Below are 19,842 nucleotides of genomic sequence, written 5' to 3' on the forward strand. Positions count from 1 at the left end.
CTCTTTCATTCAAACCATCTGTATAAATTGTGCTTTGACTGATCACGCTCAGGGTAATATTTACTTTCAGATTTTTTTAGTGATAAAAAACGTCTTTGTGTTTATTTCTGAAGTGTTGCCGAAAGCGGGCGTAAATACTTTTGGAACAACAAGAGTGAGACTTACGGCTGTAAACTCTGGGCTGGAACGAACTGAGCCCTTAGAATGACTATTATGACTGAAGATTTAAACACGTGCAATTAAAAGGTGAATATGTCGAGAGAGAGAGAGAGACAGAGAGATAGAGACAGAGGGAGAGAGAGAGAGAGAGAGAGAGACAGAGAGAGAGAGATAGTGAGAGAGAGATAGAGAGATAAATAGTGAGAGAGAGATAGAGAGATAAATAGTGAGAGAAACTGAGAGAGAGAGACAGAGAGAGAAGAGAGAGACAGAGAGAAATAGAGACTGAGAGAGATCAGAAAAGAAAATGTTCAACACTATGTTGTGTTTTTTTTAAATGGTTAAGTGAAATAGAAGTGTAAGATCTATCAAAGCGAGTCTGGTCCTTCAGTAGATCTGTGCTACTGAACCTGAAAAGGTGCGCTTGGGAATAGTAAAGAATTTGAGAGAGTGAGCTGAAGTGTGCGAGGATAAGAGTCTGGTACAGTCTCAATTCTCTGGCAGACTGGAACCGGTTCACTTCAAGAAGTGACTATCCATCTCATCCTCAACTCTGAGTTCTTCAGTTCCTGCTGATGAAAAGCATCCATGTTCTTTTTTCTTTTTTCTTTTTTTGCACAGATGGATCTTCAAATGGAATGCTAAAAATAATCTGTTTAGTCGCATCAGATCAAAGAACCAGTTTCCACGCTGGTCTCCAGTGTGCTTCATATTTGACTTTGTATGGATCATCACTCAGGAATCCAGACCCGGGCTTTATGGAAGAGTGATGAGCAATATGAAGTCCAATTTAAGGAGGTTGCCCATAACAAAATGACCAGAACCAAAAACCTGGTTGCTTCTCTGAATGATGCCCTCTTTAGCTGGTCATTTTTTATGGAAGATCTTCTTGAAGCAGTTGCAGTCAATACAATCAAAACATGTGAAAGCGCAAAAAGTAAACATTTAGACAAGCCTCTGTAGGATTAGTCCTGATGTTTTAAAAATCTTTGCACTCTGGTCTATATGTCGTACATTTGTCCGTAAAATACAGCCATCTTTCTTGCTCTAGTGCTCACACACATAAACACACACACACACACACACACAACCAGATCACATGCAAATACCCACTCTTGTGCTGGTGTGTGTTATTGAGGTCTGGCGGCTCCTATTGTTGTCACCATGTGCATGAGGAATCCAGGTGTCAGTGTGTATGTGAGCACGTGACCACCCGTTCCTCCTCTGTGGTCAGTCTTCCCCTCTCTAAAGCTTAAAGCTTATTTGATTACCATCAGGAGACTCGCTGAGTGCCTGTTGTTGTTATGTTGTGTCTATGGCTAAAAATGTGTTTAATATTTATTCTTTCTCTGCATATATGCAGGTGATCCCTCTCTCTGTGTTCCAAGATGGATGGCAGCGAGGACGAGTGTGTGCGCTTTTTGCAATATGTAGAGGACATTGGCTTGAGGGCCTACGACGAGCTGGTGATCCAAAACGCCTCAGATATTGCACGCGAGAGTGACCGAGTGCGCAACCGCCAGCACTGGGCTTACCTCCAGGATCAGAGCCAGAAGAAGAGACGTCAGGAGGAGGCCATCAAGAGGTGACTCACGATTTGAATGCTATGTTCTAACAACATGTCGGTGAATATGGATAGCTAATATAGTTAAATAGATACTACTGGAAAGATAATACTTAGCTAACACACTTCAGTTGATGTGTGGCTAGCTTGGGCAGTGTTGCTAATTCGGTTCTCTGTACCAAATGGCAGGTCCTCCGTCTCAAGTCATAAAGATGTTTCTAGTCACATGTTTGTGTGGAATGTTTCCATGTGTTGGTCAGTGAAAACCTCATTCCTCTCTTCTGTGAAGGCTTGCCTAGATTCCGGGATTAGTGTTCTTTCAGCTGCAAGAGCATTCGTGAGATCAGACTCTGATGTCAGGATATTGAGAAGACTCCAGCTCCAGTTCATCTCATTGGGGTTGAGTTAGAGCCAGGGCTCTGTGCATGACAGTCGAGTTCTTCCACTCTCTCTAACCTTCACCTCCACACCATGGAGGTCTTCATGGAGCTCTGGGGCTTTGTGTACAGGGACATTGTCATGCTGTGAAGGAAAAAATGTAACACAGAGACGTTATAGACAGTTGTGTGCTTCCAGTATTGTTTTTCACATGTGGGTGAGATGATCAGGGGTGCACATACTTTTGGACATGTAGTGTATCAAATTTGAATGGGGTTGGATGGCATGGTCATGTGACTGGTGATCGCTGACAATGGTGTAGGTTTAGGCCCTGAGTCTGATTTAAAGGGTGTAGACACGGTGCTTGACTCAAAATGAGAAATGGACCACTAGTGAGTGATTTGGAACAAGGCCCCTATTACACACCTGGACTTCTTTATATATATATGTCTGTGTTTGAGGATAGAAACGTCTCAGCTGTGTGGCTACTGCAGTAATCACCCAGATTCACGGAGCATTATATAATAAATGAAGAAACATAACAGCTCACTAGTTAGCACACACGTGATGAAACCTGTAACTGTGTCTGAATTTTGAAAGGATGAGTATTTAAATGAACAGCAGTCGCACCTAATGCAGTCGAATAATCAGCGCTTTGCAGTCGTGGGGGTGAACATGTTCTAAACACCGTTTCTGAGCTTGTTCTTTTGACTCATTCTGCAGTGTGATGAAGTTCATCTGGCTCTGGCTAATAAAAAGCAGCAGCTTTACATCATTATGTTTCAAGGTGATTTCATGCAGAACAGTTTCCACTGCACCAGGAAAAGCACCGTATGTGTGTGTGTGTGTGTGTGTGATAGTTTCAGCAATCATGATCGATAAGGAAATGGCTAGATACCAGAAAAGCGGTTGTCATTGCACCACTGAAACTTTACACTGTGTGTGTGTGTGTGTGGGCATGTGTGTGTGGGCGTGCGTGTGAGTATAAGAGACATCCTAAAGACAATATAAATAAAAGCTTGGCCTGGATTATAATGCAAATCCATGGAAAGAAGATGCAAATGATGTTTGTTCCTCTATTAAACACACACACACACACATGGAATTCCAGAGTATTTGTCTGATCCTTTAATATCATTCTTTCATCTCGAGTTACAGTCTGCACTTTTTCCTGCTTTCACAAATAGCCAACATATCATCTTCTGAACTTCTTAGCTCTTCTCTCTTTCATCTCTTCTTCTTCTTCTTCTACTACTTCTTCTTCTCCTCCTCCTCTTCCTCCTCCTCTTGGTTTCCTTTGGTTCTTCTTCCTGTTTCTTTTCTAACCTTCTGCTTTCATTTCCTCTCTTTCCCTCAGTGCTAAAATGATCTCTCTGTCTCCTCTCTTATGGAGATGACAACACTTATCCCCATTACTCTGTGAAGAGTCTCTACAGCTGTGTGAAGAAGAAGGCTCCTTTTAACCCCTTCACACACACACACACAGACATGTAGAGAGACAGGGTGAGGGTTGGAGGATATATTACATCACTAATATTAATATTACTACAGCTGTGAGGTTCATCCAAAGCAGAGGTATCAGGGTTGTTGTTGTGTTTTTAATTTCCGGTGTCAGATCCTGACACACTTCTCCTGCTGTGCCTCCTCTCAGCCTGCGGATCTACCTGATTCATCTAGATGCTTTGAAAGTTCTGCCTTTGTGACTCACGTTCTGCAGCTAAAACACATAAAGATCTACACTTTCATAAATTCCCAGATCAGACCTTAGCTTCAGTGGATAATTTCTCCTGGATGCTGTAGATTTCTATGAGCTCCTGCTAGGATAATAAACACTTTCTTGTTTAAAAGTCATGTCAGTGTTCACGCAGAGATGGAAACATGCTTAATTTAAATCGATTTCGTTCAGATTCATTCAGAAGTTCACGTCTCCCAGGTTGCCAGATTTGTTATTTTTAGGCGACTCGGTTTATCAATAGCATCTAAACCGCTGCATTTAAGCCTGAAAAAAGTTCAGGATAGAAAATGCAGACTGACGAAGGCGGAACAATTTAAAAAATAAAAATTAATCGAATATATTTTCAAAAAATGTGTCGATAAATTACATAACCCTGAAAAACACATAAACGTGAAGATTCTAAGGAATTTAAACATTTAAGGAATAAAATTGTATTATTTTAATTATAAATAATAATAAACAGTAGAGTTGTGTTATGTCGCCTGATATGAAGCATGTCCTGTGGTGTTTTAGTCTTTAAGAATGATTCCTATTTTTATCCATTTAGAGTACAATGATATGGAATATCGACAGAACAAAATAAATACCCTAATGACGTACGTTATAGCAGCTATAAACAAAAAACCCCCGGCTTCCATATGTGTTATATAATCGTCTTCTCACAGCAGGCTTCATGTTAGCAGTGATTACATGTTTGTTCATTGAGCTGCTGTTATGGAAAATGAACCAACACCTTTTCTACAGAGCTGAATGTGTATAATATCTACACAATAAAATAAATAATCACATGAATCATCCACAGAGACCAGAAGCAGCCGGTGATTCTTCACCCTTCGCTAACTTTCCTGCCTCCCGTATGGTGTTTAAACAGCGTCTTTTAATAGAGCGCCGTGGATTTCACCCACAAAATGGCATCCAGGAACGAGCTAATGCATCTTATTGCAGATCACCGTCTGGAAATGTGAGATTCTTTTGTTTGGCCTTTATGTTTGGCCATTATTATTATTATTATTATTATTATTATTAATAATAATAATAATTATTATTATTATTACAATATTATTATTATTATTATTATTATTATTATTATTAATAATAATAATTATTATTATTATTAACATTATTATTATTAGAGTCTGCAGTAAACTAGTGTGAAATGAAGGGCTGTGTTGTAGACAGGCAGCCAAGCAAAATGGCTGGAAAATGAAGATGATTCTAATGATTTAATGACTGTTCATGACCAGGGGCGATTCCTTATCAGGGGTGGAGGGGGTATATGGTGGGGTCACCCCCCCTCCTGCTTAGAATGTATAATGTGTAAACGGCATAAAAATAGAAACACATCTGCAGTTGAATGTAGACATAACAAACAACACGACATTTGTCGTTTCTAAACACTGACTTTCAGTAAGAAGCGAGTCAAAGTTGAACTTCTCGACTATTTACAAAACGTTTTACCGCTTCCGTCTTAAACTTTCTCTGGTTTGTCTTCACTACCGTTCACCTGCTGCCTCACATCCGGCTTTTCCACCCAGCTGCCTCTCAGAAATAACAGGAATGAATCTGCCTTTTATTTGATATTATTCTTTATTGCAGTTGTTTTTTTTTCAGTCTGCCTTCATGTATCGAGTCTCTGTCCTGAGATAAGATATAAGTCAATCTTCCCAATATGAGAAGCGATCTTTTTTTTTATCAGGAATACCTTTGGTCAAGTGTTGCCTTTTATACTGTAGGCCAGATTAACAAGAAAGTGAAAGCTAAATAATGAACATTACGAAGAAAGCGCTGACTCCTACTGTAGCTGACTGCTTGCTAAATTTATGGATTAGCCTACAGTTAGTAAGTCATTAGATTCTCTCCACAACATACCACAGCTCGGCTTCCTCTTCTTCTTCCTCATCTGCATTGTCTCTGTTGGGGAAAATTCAAGAAAAAAAACAACATCCACGTTTAACCAAATTACTTAGCAGCCTTTATCTGACACATTTAACTTGTTAGTAGTTAAAGTTGTATGAGACTTCTCATTAAGATCCCTTTGACTAAGTATTGATAAGGTTGGTCAGCTATTCGCTTCTTGAATGGCTGATATCTCTTTAAATCTGCTGCAGTATAGAAATAAACATTAGACACCGACTTTTTATTCACCACAAACATGTCCTTGTAAATGTTGAAATAATATCCACCAGCAGCCATAGGGCAAACAGCAGAGCTAAGTAAAATAGTCGTTACTGAATACGAAGAAGAAATTTCTGCTGTTAATGTGACTATTTTACTTAGCTCTGCTGTTCTACTGTGAAGTGCTTTCGCCAGTTTGTCAGGACGTCGAGGTCAAGCGCAGGGTCGAGCGCAGGGTCAAGCACAGGGTCCAGCACAGGGTCAGCTGTGACACGTTGCCTCTGGAGCAGTGAAAAGATACCAGTTATGGTTTTGGGGAAGTTGGGATGCAGAGGTGATTTTAAGGACTGTTGAGGTGCCGAGCAGGATGTAAGCAGCAGTCCTCTGTTTATTTCCTGGTGTACTGGTGTTATATAACTCATATAGCTTTATAAAACATCCAAAATCAAACAGAATGCAAGTATTTAAAAATATAAAATGAACCAAGATTAAAAAAGCAAGCTTCAGCTGTACAATTCAAACCATATACAACTACAGAGTAGTGTATAAACTGTAAATAAATATATACATATACTGTAACATTATAATTTATCAAATTAAGAGAAGAACTGTGGGCATGAAGCCTTTATTATTGCCACATACACATTACAGCACAGAGGAATTTTCTTTTCTTTGCATATCCCCCTGGAGCAGAGAGGGTTAGGAGCCTTGCTCAGAGCCTTAACCACTTGAGCTACCACTGCCAAGGAATATGCAGTGGGAACACCATCAGATTTACAATGAAAAAATAAGAATTTCCCCTATTTATATTATGCTTTAGTACAATGAGCCAACTGTAGAATAGGACAACTGACTGAAAGTGTTTATAGTGTCTTTGATAGTGAAAGTCTTCATGCTAATGTGGATGCTAAGTCCATTTTCCCAATATGAGAACTCATCATTTTATCTCATGTCTTTGGTCAAGTGTTGCCTTTTATACTTTAGACCAAATTAACAAGTAAACGAAAGCTAAATAGTGAACATTACGAAGAAAGCACTGACTCCTAGCTAGCTGACTGCTTGCTAAAATTATAGATTAGCCTACAGTTAGTTAGTTACTTGTTACTTGTTTCTTTACTGGTATCCAGACAGGTAAAAACTATATTTTTCAAAATAATAATTAATTCAAAATAAACTTGGCCCCTTTAAGGAGGTTCCTTATTAGCATTGAACTATCAGAGGGTTTGGTGGAGTTGCGCGTACAATGTGTCATACAGACAAGCGGAAGTTTGTGAGAAGAGTCTGAGAAAGGTCTGTTTTTACCATATGATGGTGGTGTCACCAGCTCAGAGGATGTAATGACTGAGCAGAGGCTTTAAGATGCTGTAAGCAGTTACAGAGTGAGAGAAATGGTGTGTGTGTGTGTGTATGTGTGTGTGTGTTTACCTGGTTGGAGACCAAACCATGGTGTCACATTTTTAAAAATATTTGTTATGATTGATTAGCGTGGCCTGAAGAGAACTCTGAATGTCTGGGGAGAAAAACACACATCAGGATGAAATGATGATTAACACACATGCTTTATATTGTACAAGTCAGACTGCAAGAGCAGATCTGGGATCAGTGTTTGAATGTTTCAGACACACACATACACACATACATACACACACACACATACATACATACATACACATGTAAGCACTGGCAGTGAGAGGGTCAAAGTCACACCTCATCAGTCCTGGAAGGGGTGCGTTACTATAGAGACAGAGGGCTGAGTTTCCATGGCAACAGTGGGCTTGGTCTTCAGCCTCTCCTCTCTATATTTAGCTTGCTCCACACCCCCATGAGTGTACACACACACACACACACACACACACACTTACATTCCAGCCACCTTTTTTCTCTTTCGTCATAATTCTTACGTTTATTGAATAGAACTAAGTCAGCACATGTCGTCTCTCACCTCTCTCTCTCTCTCTCTCTCTCTCTCTCACACACACACACGGCTGATGGATTCTTAAAATTGGACAAGCAACAGAAAATAAATTAAATAACCTTTCTTAAACTTGATGAAAAGCAGTACACGCAAACACACACACACACATACACACACACACACAGTCATGTCACCTTACTCGATGTGAAATGAAAAGAGCAATACATCAGCTATCTTTTGTTCTGTCTTCAGTTTAAATGATCAGATGATAAGCGATCTCACACAAACACGCCATTATTAAAGAAAAAGAAAAAAAGGAAGTGTCAAATTCTTCAGTCTTGTACTCGTTCACACAGCTTCTGTGTAGTGACAGACAATAAAAACGAAAATTACGACTTTCATTTTAATTAAGAAAAGTGACAGTCATTAATGTGTGCTGAGGGCAGACCCCACTGAATGGGACTAAATGAATTCCTTCAGAATTTAAACACAATTATCATTATTATTATTATTATTATTATTATTATTATTATTATTATTATTATTATTATTATTATTATTATTTATTTCTCAATCCAGAGTTCTGGCTTTCGACCTGGACGGCAGCCTGTCAGCTTTCTAGAAAGACTCCATAAACTGCACGATCTCACGCTTTCTCATAATCTTTCTTTCCTGGACTGTGTCAGAAATTTGGACTGCAGTCTGTGCAATTCACACCACAGCAGGGTTGCCAGGTCTCAGCAAAATCTCCAGGCCAACAAATATTACACCTAAGAGACTTGAAACTAGCCTCAGAAGCTCAGGAATCAGAAAAGGGAGTCTTCTCTCAGTAAATTCTCACTATGTAGCAGGTTAATTGTATACATGGAGAAACACTGATCTCTAGCCTCGCTACTCCGCTTCATCACGTGACAAGCTAACTAGCCTACACACGATAAAAACACACCAAAATGAAGTGCTTTAATTAAGCAGTATCACATGATGTAGTGAACATCACCACAGCTGGAGCTCATGGCTCTGCTTATATTCTGTATGATTGCAAGAGATATTACTTTTATGTTTAATGGCTGGAACTGGAACTAATATTGATTAACTGATAAAACAAACCAAAATTTGGACAAATATTTTGTTTTGTTTTGCTCTGATAACAACAACAACAAAAAAATTCTTAACGAAGCCACAGCCTGATAGAGTGTTGCTTGTTGCCATGACTACACACAGGCTGACTGATGACCTGTAGAGAAAGTGTAGTAGCGGTTTCTGTGTAACTGTTGTGTAATATCTGTTGTGTACATATGTTATATGTGTATATATGAATATATGTTGTGTATCCCCACTTAAATGGCCCCTGAATTGACACTTTGTTCTGATTATTCGATTTAAAACACACAGACTGAACTACCCCTAAAAACACCATCACTCAGGGACCTACTTTTCTTTCCAGCAACATTGTTCCAAAGGTGTGTAAAAACTGCAGTCATGGCAACCATATTGCAATTCCCTTTATCATGATCAGATTTCATGTTTCACAGGAATTCAATTAATTCAGAATTAAATGTTTACCTGATGTTACAAGCCAGGGTATTATCTCTGTTATGTTATCTGTGTGACTGGGTCACAGATCTGCCTACAGACTCCAGCTCCTCTTGGGATATCTACAGATGTTGCTATGCCAGCTGTGAGATATAATCTCTCTAGAAGGTTCTGGGTCTGCCCCATGGTTCAGTAAGTCATACTGGGAGCAGTGGCTCTACTCTGAAACAGAAATGAAACAGCCTTTATTTGTCACATATACATTACAGCACAGTGAAATTCTTTCTTCGCATATCCCATCCTTGGAGGTTGGGGTCAGAGTGCAGGGTCAGCCATGATACGGCGCCCCTGGAGCAGAGAGGGTTAAGTGCCTTGCTCAAGGGCCCAACAGTGGCACTTGGCGGTGCTGGGGCTTTAACCCCAGATCTTCCGGTCAACGACCCAGAGCCTTAACCACTTGAGCCACCACTGCCCCCCCGCCGAGATCTTACCAGATTGCGAGGCTCTTCCTATCAACCCTGTGGCAGAACCTCATTTCCACTTCCATGTAGCTTATTCTCTTAGTCATTTCCCTTTAATTATCCCAATTAATCCCAGTTCTATTCCAGTTTAAGGGCTCAATACTTATGGGTAGCACTATAACTACATATGATGAGGTTGAAATATTTATGAAGACACATAACGGATAGGAATCCAGCGATGCTAGGCTTTGGCGCCGCTGCCGTAGCCACTCAGGCTTAATGCTGCTTTTGAAAGATGCAATAATATATGTAACAGCGCATGAAAATGTAAATGTATTTAATGACCGTCTGAGGAACAGACTCTTCTCAGTGCATGATAAATGGATGCGGCCTTTCTAGCAATGAAGGGATGAATAGATGCGTTGGGGACTGATGCATTGCTTCACCAGAGGAAAGCTGTGGTTACATCAGCAAACAGAAGACCACTGCTTCGTGTATAACATCGACATCTTACCCACAATCCATATCATCGAGAGCTCGGCAAGAAACCTTTCACAATCCTAATATGGACATTCTGAAATGTTCAACACACTTAAATATTTTATTACATGTAAATTTTATTGTTAAAAGTTTCATCAATCCCTAGTGGGATCATAAACCTCTGTGTATTTGCATCAGTTTATTAGCTAACCCACAATTCTAAGCCCCAGGGCATGTTGGTGGCTAGAAACCTATATAACGTGCTAAAAAGCGCTAGCTAATGTAATGTAATAAAACAACGCTAAATACATAGCGAGTTAAGTACATTAATGCAGGCTGAGGACAATGAAAAAGCAGGAGAATTCTGAGGAAGAGGACCGCATCAGTAGCATCTGTAATTCCTCTCTTCATTTGCGAGGTGTGTGTTTTGTGTTAGGAGGAGTTGATGCCTATGTGTTGACATTTCTTCAGTTTCCATATACTTCCTGATTCTGAAAAGATGTTTTTGCTGCTGTTCTAATCCTGTTTCTCCTTCTGTCCTGTACTTGGTTTGTTACCTGACTGTGTTCACCTGTTTTGTGTTAGTTCTTTATCAGTTTGCTTTCATTTGTCATAAAGCCTTATTCAAGCCATGTTTTCGAAATTTTGTGTTACGTATTACTTCCTGGTTTTGACTCTCGCTTGTTTCCCTCGTCTCTGATCAATTTTTGCCCTGATTTCAATCCACAGTCTGTCTGTTCTGAGTCCTGAGCTTATCTGTGGTCTCTGATGAAGAGGCTTGGATTCACCCCAACATACAAAGTCCTGAAATTCCACATCCTGCCCCACATTTCTATTCAGTATTGCTGTAGAAAAGGAAAGACGACAAGACAGGATGAGTGAGAGAGACATGAAGGAATAGTGGGAATGAGAGACGTGAAAAACAACATGACATTTGCTGACAATAAAATGACACCTCAGGCTTCGTTTATTGGACGAGACTCACACTCGATTAATTAGTTTGTGTGTTCATGTGGGTTTGTGTAGGTGTGATTTACTTAGTGCCAGTACGAATAAATCCTGTCTGCCCTTTAGGATGAAAGAGAGAGAGAAAGAGAGAGAGAGACAGAGACAGAAATTGTGTGTTTCAGAGCTTCAGACATCATTTTTCTGTTGGTTTATAGTCTTGTTTGTTTCTCTGCTGTCTGTTGATTCTCTCTCGCTGTCTCTTTCTCTCTCTCTCTCTCTCTCTCTCTCTGTTTTCCCTTCCTTTCTTTCTCTATAAACCCCAAAATGAAGAATTTCTGATGGACAAAATCTTTTGTTGCAGATAAAAAGCTCAGAGTTTTTGATTATTGAATAAAAGAGTGATGGATAGACAGATAGATGAATGGATAGAGAATTCGAGAATAGATTTCCTCTGATTCCATTGCTTTGTTTCACTTGTTTACATTCTCCTGACTCATGTCTCTTTGTACTACATCCGGAAAGAGAAATCGAGTTTAAAACGTTGACATGTGTAGTGATGTTTTCTGTGTTATTCACTGACTCTCATTTTCTTAACATTTTATCAGAAGTTAGCAATGAAACAGTATGGCATGAAGTGTTTTATTCCTCTTACACCACAGCAAAGATTGTTAAGTTGTCTTTATTTGTCACACATACACATACTGCACAGTGAAATTCTTTCTTCACATATCCCATCCTTGGGGGTAGAGACAGAGCACAGGGTCAGCCATGATACAGCGCCCCTGAAGCAGGGTGAGTTGGGGGCACAGTGGCAGCTTGGCAGAGCCGGGGCTTGAACCCTGCTCTTCCAGTCAACAACCCAGCGCCTTAGCCGCTTGAGCTACCATACACCATGTTAATTTATATATACCGCCAATATAATTTTAAAATTAATTAAAGAATGCTGTATATGTTTTGGCTTGTCCCCAAAACAAGTTTTCACTTACGTTGGACTTGTGAGCAAGAAAACGTTAAGGATGCTAGAGGGAATATTATCCACCTCCTGACATTGATCACGTTTTGTTTATTTGAGTGAAGCAGGATGAAACCCATCAAACCAAACAGACATCAAATCTACAGTTTGGGCTAGAAAGAAATCAGCCGCCTGCTTCATGCATTCAGTGTATAGTTGGTCTCTTTGGTGGTGCTGTTGTGCTTAGTTCCACATCTAATCCCCTTTAAAATGTCTGCCTGAAGCTTATATTGATGTTTTTAATTTAAAAGACAATGGAATAAACCTGCTAGCTCATTTTGACCGGCCGTACCTGCTCTGTGATGAAGTCAAAGATAATTAGAAGAGACGTTCAAAGAGAAATTGTTCCACGGTCCAGCAGTACACCACTGCATGGAGTCTCTTTGTGCTGACTCATCCCTCAGGCCCACTACAGTCGCGTCATCAGCAAAGTTAATGATGTGATTTGAGCTGCACTTGGCAATACAGTCAAGTGTTAATGTGGCTCTTTGGAGATGACTCTGCATTTCAGTACAAGCTGCAGAAGATGCTGCGGATGCGTGTGGCGTGACTCGGTTCAGTGTTTTAAACAAATGCAACTTCGGTTTCAGGTTAGTGTGTAAGATTAAAGGTGAAGAACTAGACCAGTGTCCTCAAATAATCTGCCTTCTTATTAGAACCCTAGAGGTTCTTGAGCTTTCCACAGCTTTAACACTTTACACATTTAATGTGATAATTATGGGTTTAAATCAATTAATCAATCAATCAATCAATCATTCAATCAATTATGAACCTCTATTAATGCTTCATGGACCATTGGGGCCACCAAATTTCCCTCAGCCTAAAATTATCTTGTGTGAATATTGATGTAACTTTTGGACATTTGGACTATCACCTTTTCAAATACTGACCAAAAGTCAGATATATTTCTTGTCCCTCACATGCTGTTTGTCTCTGTACGTCTCTACAGGATGGGTGAGGAGGTGGCCGGGGTGGCAGATGGAGGAGCTTACACGGGTAAACACTTCCGTATGGGCTTCATGACAATGCCAGCTCCTCAGGACCGGCTTGCGGCGCCAAGCGGACCCGGTTTCACCGTACGCTCACAGTCTCTGCACTCTGTGGGAGGCAGCGAGGATGAGGGAGGTAGCCCGACTCTCCGGAAACAACCCCCACCCAAACCCAAACGCGACCCCAACACCAAACTGAGCACCTCATCTGAAACGGTCAACACCACCCTCACCACAGGCAAGGACACGAGTGATGGTAAGTGAGTGTCCTTTCAGATGAATGTACTCACACCTATAGCATGAAAACTGACCTATATTAACCCCGGAGGTGAGAATTCTACAAAACATGATACTACAAAATAATACATTAAATTTCTATTCCAAAGTGCTAACGCTGGAGACTCCTTCCGAAAATAGTAAATCAATATCTGTATCTGCAGGCATGTTTTAAATATCACAACAATGGCATTAATGGAAACCTTACAACCAGAATTTCTGTTATACAGAATTAATCAACACCGTCTGACCAATCAGAATTGAGCATTTTACATCCCCTAGCATATGTAGCCATAATTAACCTCTACCATGAGATTCATTTACATATCAGATTTGATTGGGTGCCTGTTTGGTGACATCATAATCTAACCAAATCTACCATCTTAGAGGATCTATTCATTCAAAAAATGATGTTTGGAGTGCTGAAAGATTTGAGCTCACAAGTTTCATTCAAACAAAAACAAAAAATTCATTGTGTGGAGCGATGGTGCTGATGCCTCGTAGCTCTAGGGTCCCTGTGATGTCCTGGGATCTCATTCAGGGTGTATTCCTGTCTCATTCCTGGGATAGACTCCAGATCGACTATAACCCTGACCTGGATAAAGCAAAATATCTGCAGTGACCATCAAAGACCTACACACACACACACATATACACACCTAGGTGGTATGCTAAATTGGTTATCAGTGCCGTATTTCACCAGGAAATTCTGTCTGTTGTTTCCAAGAACAAGGTCACATCAGCTCTTCGTCCAGCTCTGATTGGTCACTCTGGTGGTGTTTCCAGGCGAGCTTACTGCTCAGGTGATGTTGATATGAATAAGAAGGAACTGTTGGTGTAAGCAACTTTCTGGCTCAGTGTGTTGTTCTGGGAACTGACCGCTGACAGAATCACAGCATAACACGACACATGAGATATGAGTCATGAGCAGTGTTTCCAGGAGAAGGCAGAGCAGAACTCTGTCACACACACACACACACACGCACGCACACACAAACACACGCACGCACACACACACACACACACACACACATATGCCCGCACACACACAGCTCTTTCAATTTTAGTTAAAAGCTGCAGTTTCTATTATTCTTAACAAAAAAAAAAACACTTTTCCATATGGGAGCCAGCCAAATGTCCCTACAAGGCTAAAACTGTTCCAACAAGATATAAAAGACTACATACACACACACACACACAGAGCCTCAGAACATTAAAATTCTATGAATTTCACCCTAAAAGTGTGCTGTAAGCGGTTTGGCTGAATCCGTTGGGTCCTGTATCGGATTAGTGCTTTGCTGGACTCTATCCAGAATGCTGAGCTATTTAAAGCGCTTCATCCTCTCATTCTTACACTTCTGTTCACACACACACACACACACACACATGGTACATATTCATTCTCAAATACACACACTTCAAATCTATACTTGCAGCTGATTTTAAACAGAACAGATGAAGCAGGATATAAATATCTAAACGCATATATGTATCTCTGCAGTAGGTTGTTGTTGACACAGCAAGAGGACTACAATATTTATAAGTCTGCCTATATCCTTATAATATATGGTGATACTTGAGATTGTCTTGTGCTTTGTCATCTATGAATCAGAACAGCAAGCGTAATTCAGAGTTGTGTGATCTGCCACCCAAGCTGCCATGCTCAAAGTTATTTAACACATCTCATGAAATTAGATTTCAAATTTTGATCTATCATCATGTTTTTATCCAAAAGGCCTCTAGTGTACAGCGGAAAAGGAAAAAAAAAAGAAAAAAGAATTCAGCTTGTCGTTCCAATACTTTCGGAGGGGACTTTATATTTATATGCTGTCTTGCCTCAGGCTGATTTGAGCTGTGAAGCTTTTATACAGCTGAGATCTGACTTTTGAAAGAGGAATATAGTCTCTTTTTTTCCTCCCGTCATGTTATATTTCAGAGAGAAAAAGAAAGACAGACAGAGAGAGAGACTGAAGGCCAAGTCCTGTTGTGTGTTCTTACATTACTGTGGTGGTCATAACGTTCAGTACTCAAGCAGAAGATTGTGACAGTGTGTTGAAATCTTTGACCCGTTTTTCAGTAACATTACGGAATCACGAAATGGGAGTAGACTTGGTCCTACGCTGCTTTTTCAATCCGATACTTGCATCATCCCCACTTCAGACATCCTTTCGCTTTTTTCTTGGTTGGAACAAATCTGTCCTGAAGCTGTTTCCATTTTCTACAGTTTCCTTGTCAGAACACACAATTTCTTCCCAGGGATTTTTTGCTGTTTGGTCAGAGCGCCGAGCCGGCGGTGTATTGTATGTACTGTAGGTTTATATGAAAGATCCAGCTCTGTAAAAGACAGATCAAACTGCTGGCCTTCCATCAGAGATAATGGGAAGAAACCACTCTCTGTGCTTGCTGGGCTTCATTTATATATTTTGTCCGTGACCCTTTTTCTGTACACTGATGCATGAAATCGTATTCTGCATAGCTCAAAGAATTTACATTTCTGGAGATACATAGGATATGTATCATCTTATCCTTATTCACATCCTCTCCTACCTTTTCTCTTAAATCCACAACAGCTTTAAACTTCAGCTCCTGACCTCTGTATTGTCCTCGCTGCACGCTGTGTTTCCCACATCTGCTTCATCTTTTCAGTCAAACCTGGATTGCAAGTCCCCGTAGTATAGAAATTTATATATTCACATATTAAAAATATACAATCGTAAAGCGCTTTATTGATAACGGCTGTACAGTTTATTATCCGATCAGCCAATTGGCAGGTCGGATATTACAGATTTGCAGTTTGGCCTCTAACATGTTGTATGCTTATCTGCTCAGTACAGTTATACAGAATGGTTGTTTGAGATAGCATTGCCTTCCTGTCAGTTTGTCTATTCTCTTCTGGCTAACAGGAATCGAGGTCTCAGCAGCAGGGAAGCGCCTCTGCCCGGGTGAGTTTGTGAGGAGTGTGTGAGGTAAAGTTCTACTTCAGTGAGGTTTAATGAATGACTGATTCAGCAGAGTGATGGGCCTAAGGGAAAAGCTGTTCCTGAGTCTGGAGGTGCAGAGGCACAAATGGCCTGTACGGCCTGCCAGATGGCAGAAGTGCAAACAGATGATGACAGGAGCGAGTGAGAGCTTTGAAGATGCTGGAAGCTTTGCTCAGACAGCAAGGGCTGGAGGCTGGAGCCCAGTGATTTTCTGTGAGCTGCAGGATGACCTGCTGTGCAGTTTTCTTGTCTGACAGTGTGCTACCAGGACACTGCAGTGCAAAGCAGTACGTTAGTATGCTCAGCGTGAGAAACGGTGTTGGTAGCACATTAGAGATCCCCTGAGATGTGGACACGCCTTCACCAAAAGCTGGTCACTCTCTTTAACCACAGCTCCATCGGTCCATGATGACCGGAGCAGATCCAACACATCCAGACTGCTGTCTTTAACACAAAGTTTCTGAGATAAGATTGAGCAATCTGATGACTAGCAGTACTTGGAATTTGAGTGATCTCAGGGAACCATAAGCATTCTCAGAGAATACTTTCCATGCTTCTACGTCCAAATGATAAGAAAAAGAAAACATTATGCAATCAAATCTAAACAAACTGCCAAAACAAAGGGAAGACTTTCTAGGAATTAGTTGCTAACAACACACACAAACACACACCGCATCCATCAAGCCGGAGATATTACAGATGCACACCCAGCTGCTCACAGCCTCCCGAGAAGAAGAATAAACAGGCAAAAAGTATGTCATGACCTCGTTTCTGCAGCGAGAGAAACAGACTTTTTAGGAACTTGGTATCATCTTGAAGCGTCATAACCGCCAGACATACTCGCTGTACACAGCACACAGTGGAGCTGGGAGGATAGAATACTAATAAATCGGGTGTCATTACTGTAAACAAGATAAATCTTCAGGACTGATTCGGCTTTATTCTGGGTGTGGCCGCGCAGTCTCTCCCTCCAGTACTGTCTCACACGGGGATTAATCAAAGCTTGATGTCATGTCTACTTCAGTCTGTGTGTCACTGAGGTCTCTCAAACACACACACACACACACATACACACTGCATTGCTGGTCCCTAAAGAGAAAGGTTAGTCAGGTTGCTCTTGAATGGAATGGTGTCCGGGGAGATAGGAGAAGAAAGAGAGAGAGAGAGAGAGAGAGAGATTGTGTATATGTCTGCCAGCTGATAAAATCAGAGCTGAATTCATTGACAAACGACCTACTTTCTACACTCTATTCATATTCTGTCTCATATGACTCTGTGTTTTTTGCTGTAGGCATTCTGTCCCCCTCCACACACACACACACACACACACACACACACTAACCATTTCACTCCACATTAAGCCTAACCAATTTGTTTATTAGTTGATGTGTTAATGAATGCAATCACAAGCAGAATGTTCAACTCCATTCTTCTAAATTCACAAACCTACACACGCTCTGTTACAGCACTCGGGGGAATAACACAGCTCAAACACATGAAGCTTCAAACACTATTATGTGCTCAGTGGCACTGTAATGAACCCAAACGCTGTGGAATGTGGAACAGATAATAAAAACAACACAGCTGTTCAAATCCTCATGCTGTCTACTCCTACTACAACTGAGTTTAGTCACAATGTTAACCTCCAAACGTTACTGCTTCATTAGTAACAACCACTCATTTATTTAGGATTGTTTTTGGAAGGAGTCTCCAGTGTTTTGTACCAAACAGTGGTATTAACACTTTCAGCTGTGCTTACTAAAGCTCTAACATAGAAAAATGATCTACAAAGAATTTAAGACGGTAGACCAGGGGTGTCCAGTCTTATCCACAAAGGGGTGGTGTGGGTGCAGGTTTTCATTCCAATCAAGCTACACCTGATTCCACCTGTTTAATCAACTGATCTTGGCTTTCAGTAGACTCAGGTGTGGCTTCTGCTTGGTTGGAGTGAAAACCTGCACCCACACCAGCCCTTTGCGGATAAGACTGGACACCCCTGTGGTAGACAAATCATTATGCTGCTCCCTGAAGTGATGTGTACTATACTGATACCGCAGCTTTATTTTCCACAGCATCCAAGACTCGTCCATGCAGTGAGGAATATCGTCGCATGCCTCCACCCAAACCTAAGCGCAACCCTAACACTCAGCTCAGCACTTCTTTCGATGAGTCCTACATACAAAACCATGGCACTAAATTCAAATCTGCTTCTTTGCCCCGACGTCAGAAGAAGAAGTCAGTGTCCCAGAATCAAAGCCCCGCATTGGACACTGACGAGGAAGTGGAGCCTGTTTACATAGAGATGGTGGGAAACATTCTACGTGACTTTAGCCAATTTACTGGGGGCAATGCAGATGAAGAGGACGATCAGGGAGAGAGCGTGTATGAGGAGATGAAATACCCCACCTATGAAGAAGCTGCCCTTTCAACCGAGCATGTCCAGGCACGCTGGGAGCCAAGCCTTGCTCCCGCGGTTTCGGATATAGATCTAACACGATCGTCGGCCCCTCGTGGATCACTTTGTGACATACCTGCCCCCTTTCCTAACTTACTGACTCACAGGCCTCCCCTGTTGGTGTTCCCCCCTGCACCTGCTCAGTGCTCCCCAAATTCAGATGAATCCCCCCTTACTCCTTTGGATGTCACCAAACTTCCTATGATTGAGAATGTTGGCTATGGCAAACCTGGTTCTTCCCCAACAACAGGTGATCCTGGACAACCCTTGCCAGCACAGCAGGCTTTGGGGCAACACCACCATCACCATCACCATCATCATCATCACCATAAGAAGTCATTAGACAGCAAAGAATCTTCATCCACCCATACAATCACGGTGTCCGGACGCTCCTCGGCTCCACCACTACCTTCAGCACTATACAAGAGTGGTGGTTCCTCAGCGGCTCATGGTTATCCTCGCAGCCACTCCGCCTGTCCATCTCCTATCAGCATGGGCCGCTCTTTGACCCCCCTCAGTCTCAAACGTCCTCCACCGTACGATGCTCTGATGACCGGCACAATTCCCCGCAGTGCCTCCGGAGTGTCACATGGCTCCCACGAGAGTGGACGTCTTTCAAACTCCTCCAGCATCCATGGTGGATCCATGCAAAATGTTTCCACTGCATCAGGGGGATCAGGGGGGTCTAGTTCAGGGTCAGGAGGCCGTGGTTGTCGAACACCGACCAGTCCACTGGATGAACTCAGCAACTTGTTTTCTTCTAGCAAGAACATGCTGAGAAAAGGATCTGGAGGACGCAAGAACAAGGAGCTCAGTGAAAGTAAGTTACAATTGTTTTATT

At 41.4% G+C, this 19,842-nt stretch overlaps 1 protein-coding gene across 2 annotated transcripts in view; it reads left to right on the top strand.

Annotated features, from left to right (window-relative positions):
• The window catches only part of nyap2a (neuronal tyrosine-phosphorylated phosphoinositide-3-kinase adaptor 2a), a 34,553-nt gene that overhangs the window by 5,841 nt on the left and 8,870 nt on the right, over positions 1 to 19,842 (top strand). For both annotated transcript variants that reach the window (XM_058413818.1, XM_058413817.1), the window contains 3 exons: positions 1,523 to 1,744; positions 13,250 to 13,545; positions 18,619 to 19,821. In XM_058413818.1, the coding sequence (XP_058269801.1) occupies positions 1,548 to 1,744; positions 13,250 to 13,545; positions 18,619 to 19,821 (1,696 nt within the window). In that variant the 5' untranslated portion in view covers positions 1,523 to 1,547. The remainder of the gene's footprint in view (positions 1 to 1,522; positions 1,745 to 13,249; positions 13,546 to 18,618; positions 19,822 to 19,842) is intronic.

This window comes from Hemibagrus wyckioides, linkage group LG17 (genome assembly GCF_019097595.1).
Source record: "Hemibagrus wyckioides isolate EC202008001 linkage group LG17, SWU_Hwy_1.0, whole genome shotgun sequence".
Classification (NCBI taxonomy): domain Eukaryota; kingdom Metazoa; phylum Chordata; class Actinopteri; order Siluriformes; family Bagridae; genus Hemibagrus; species Hemibagrus wyckioides.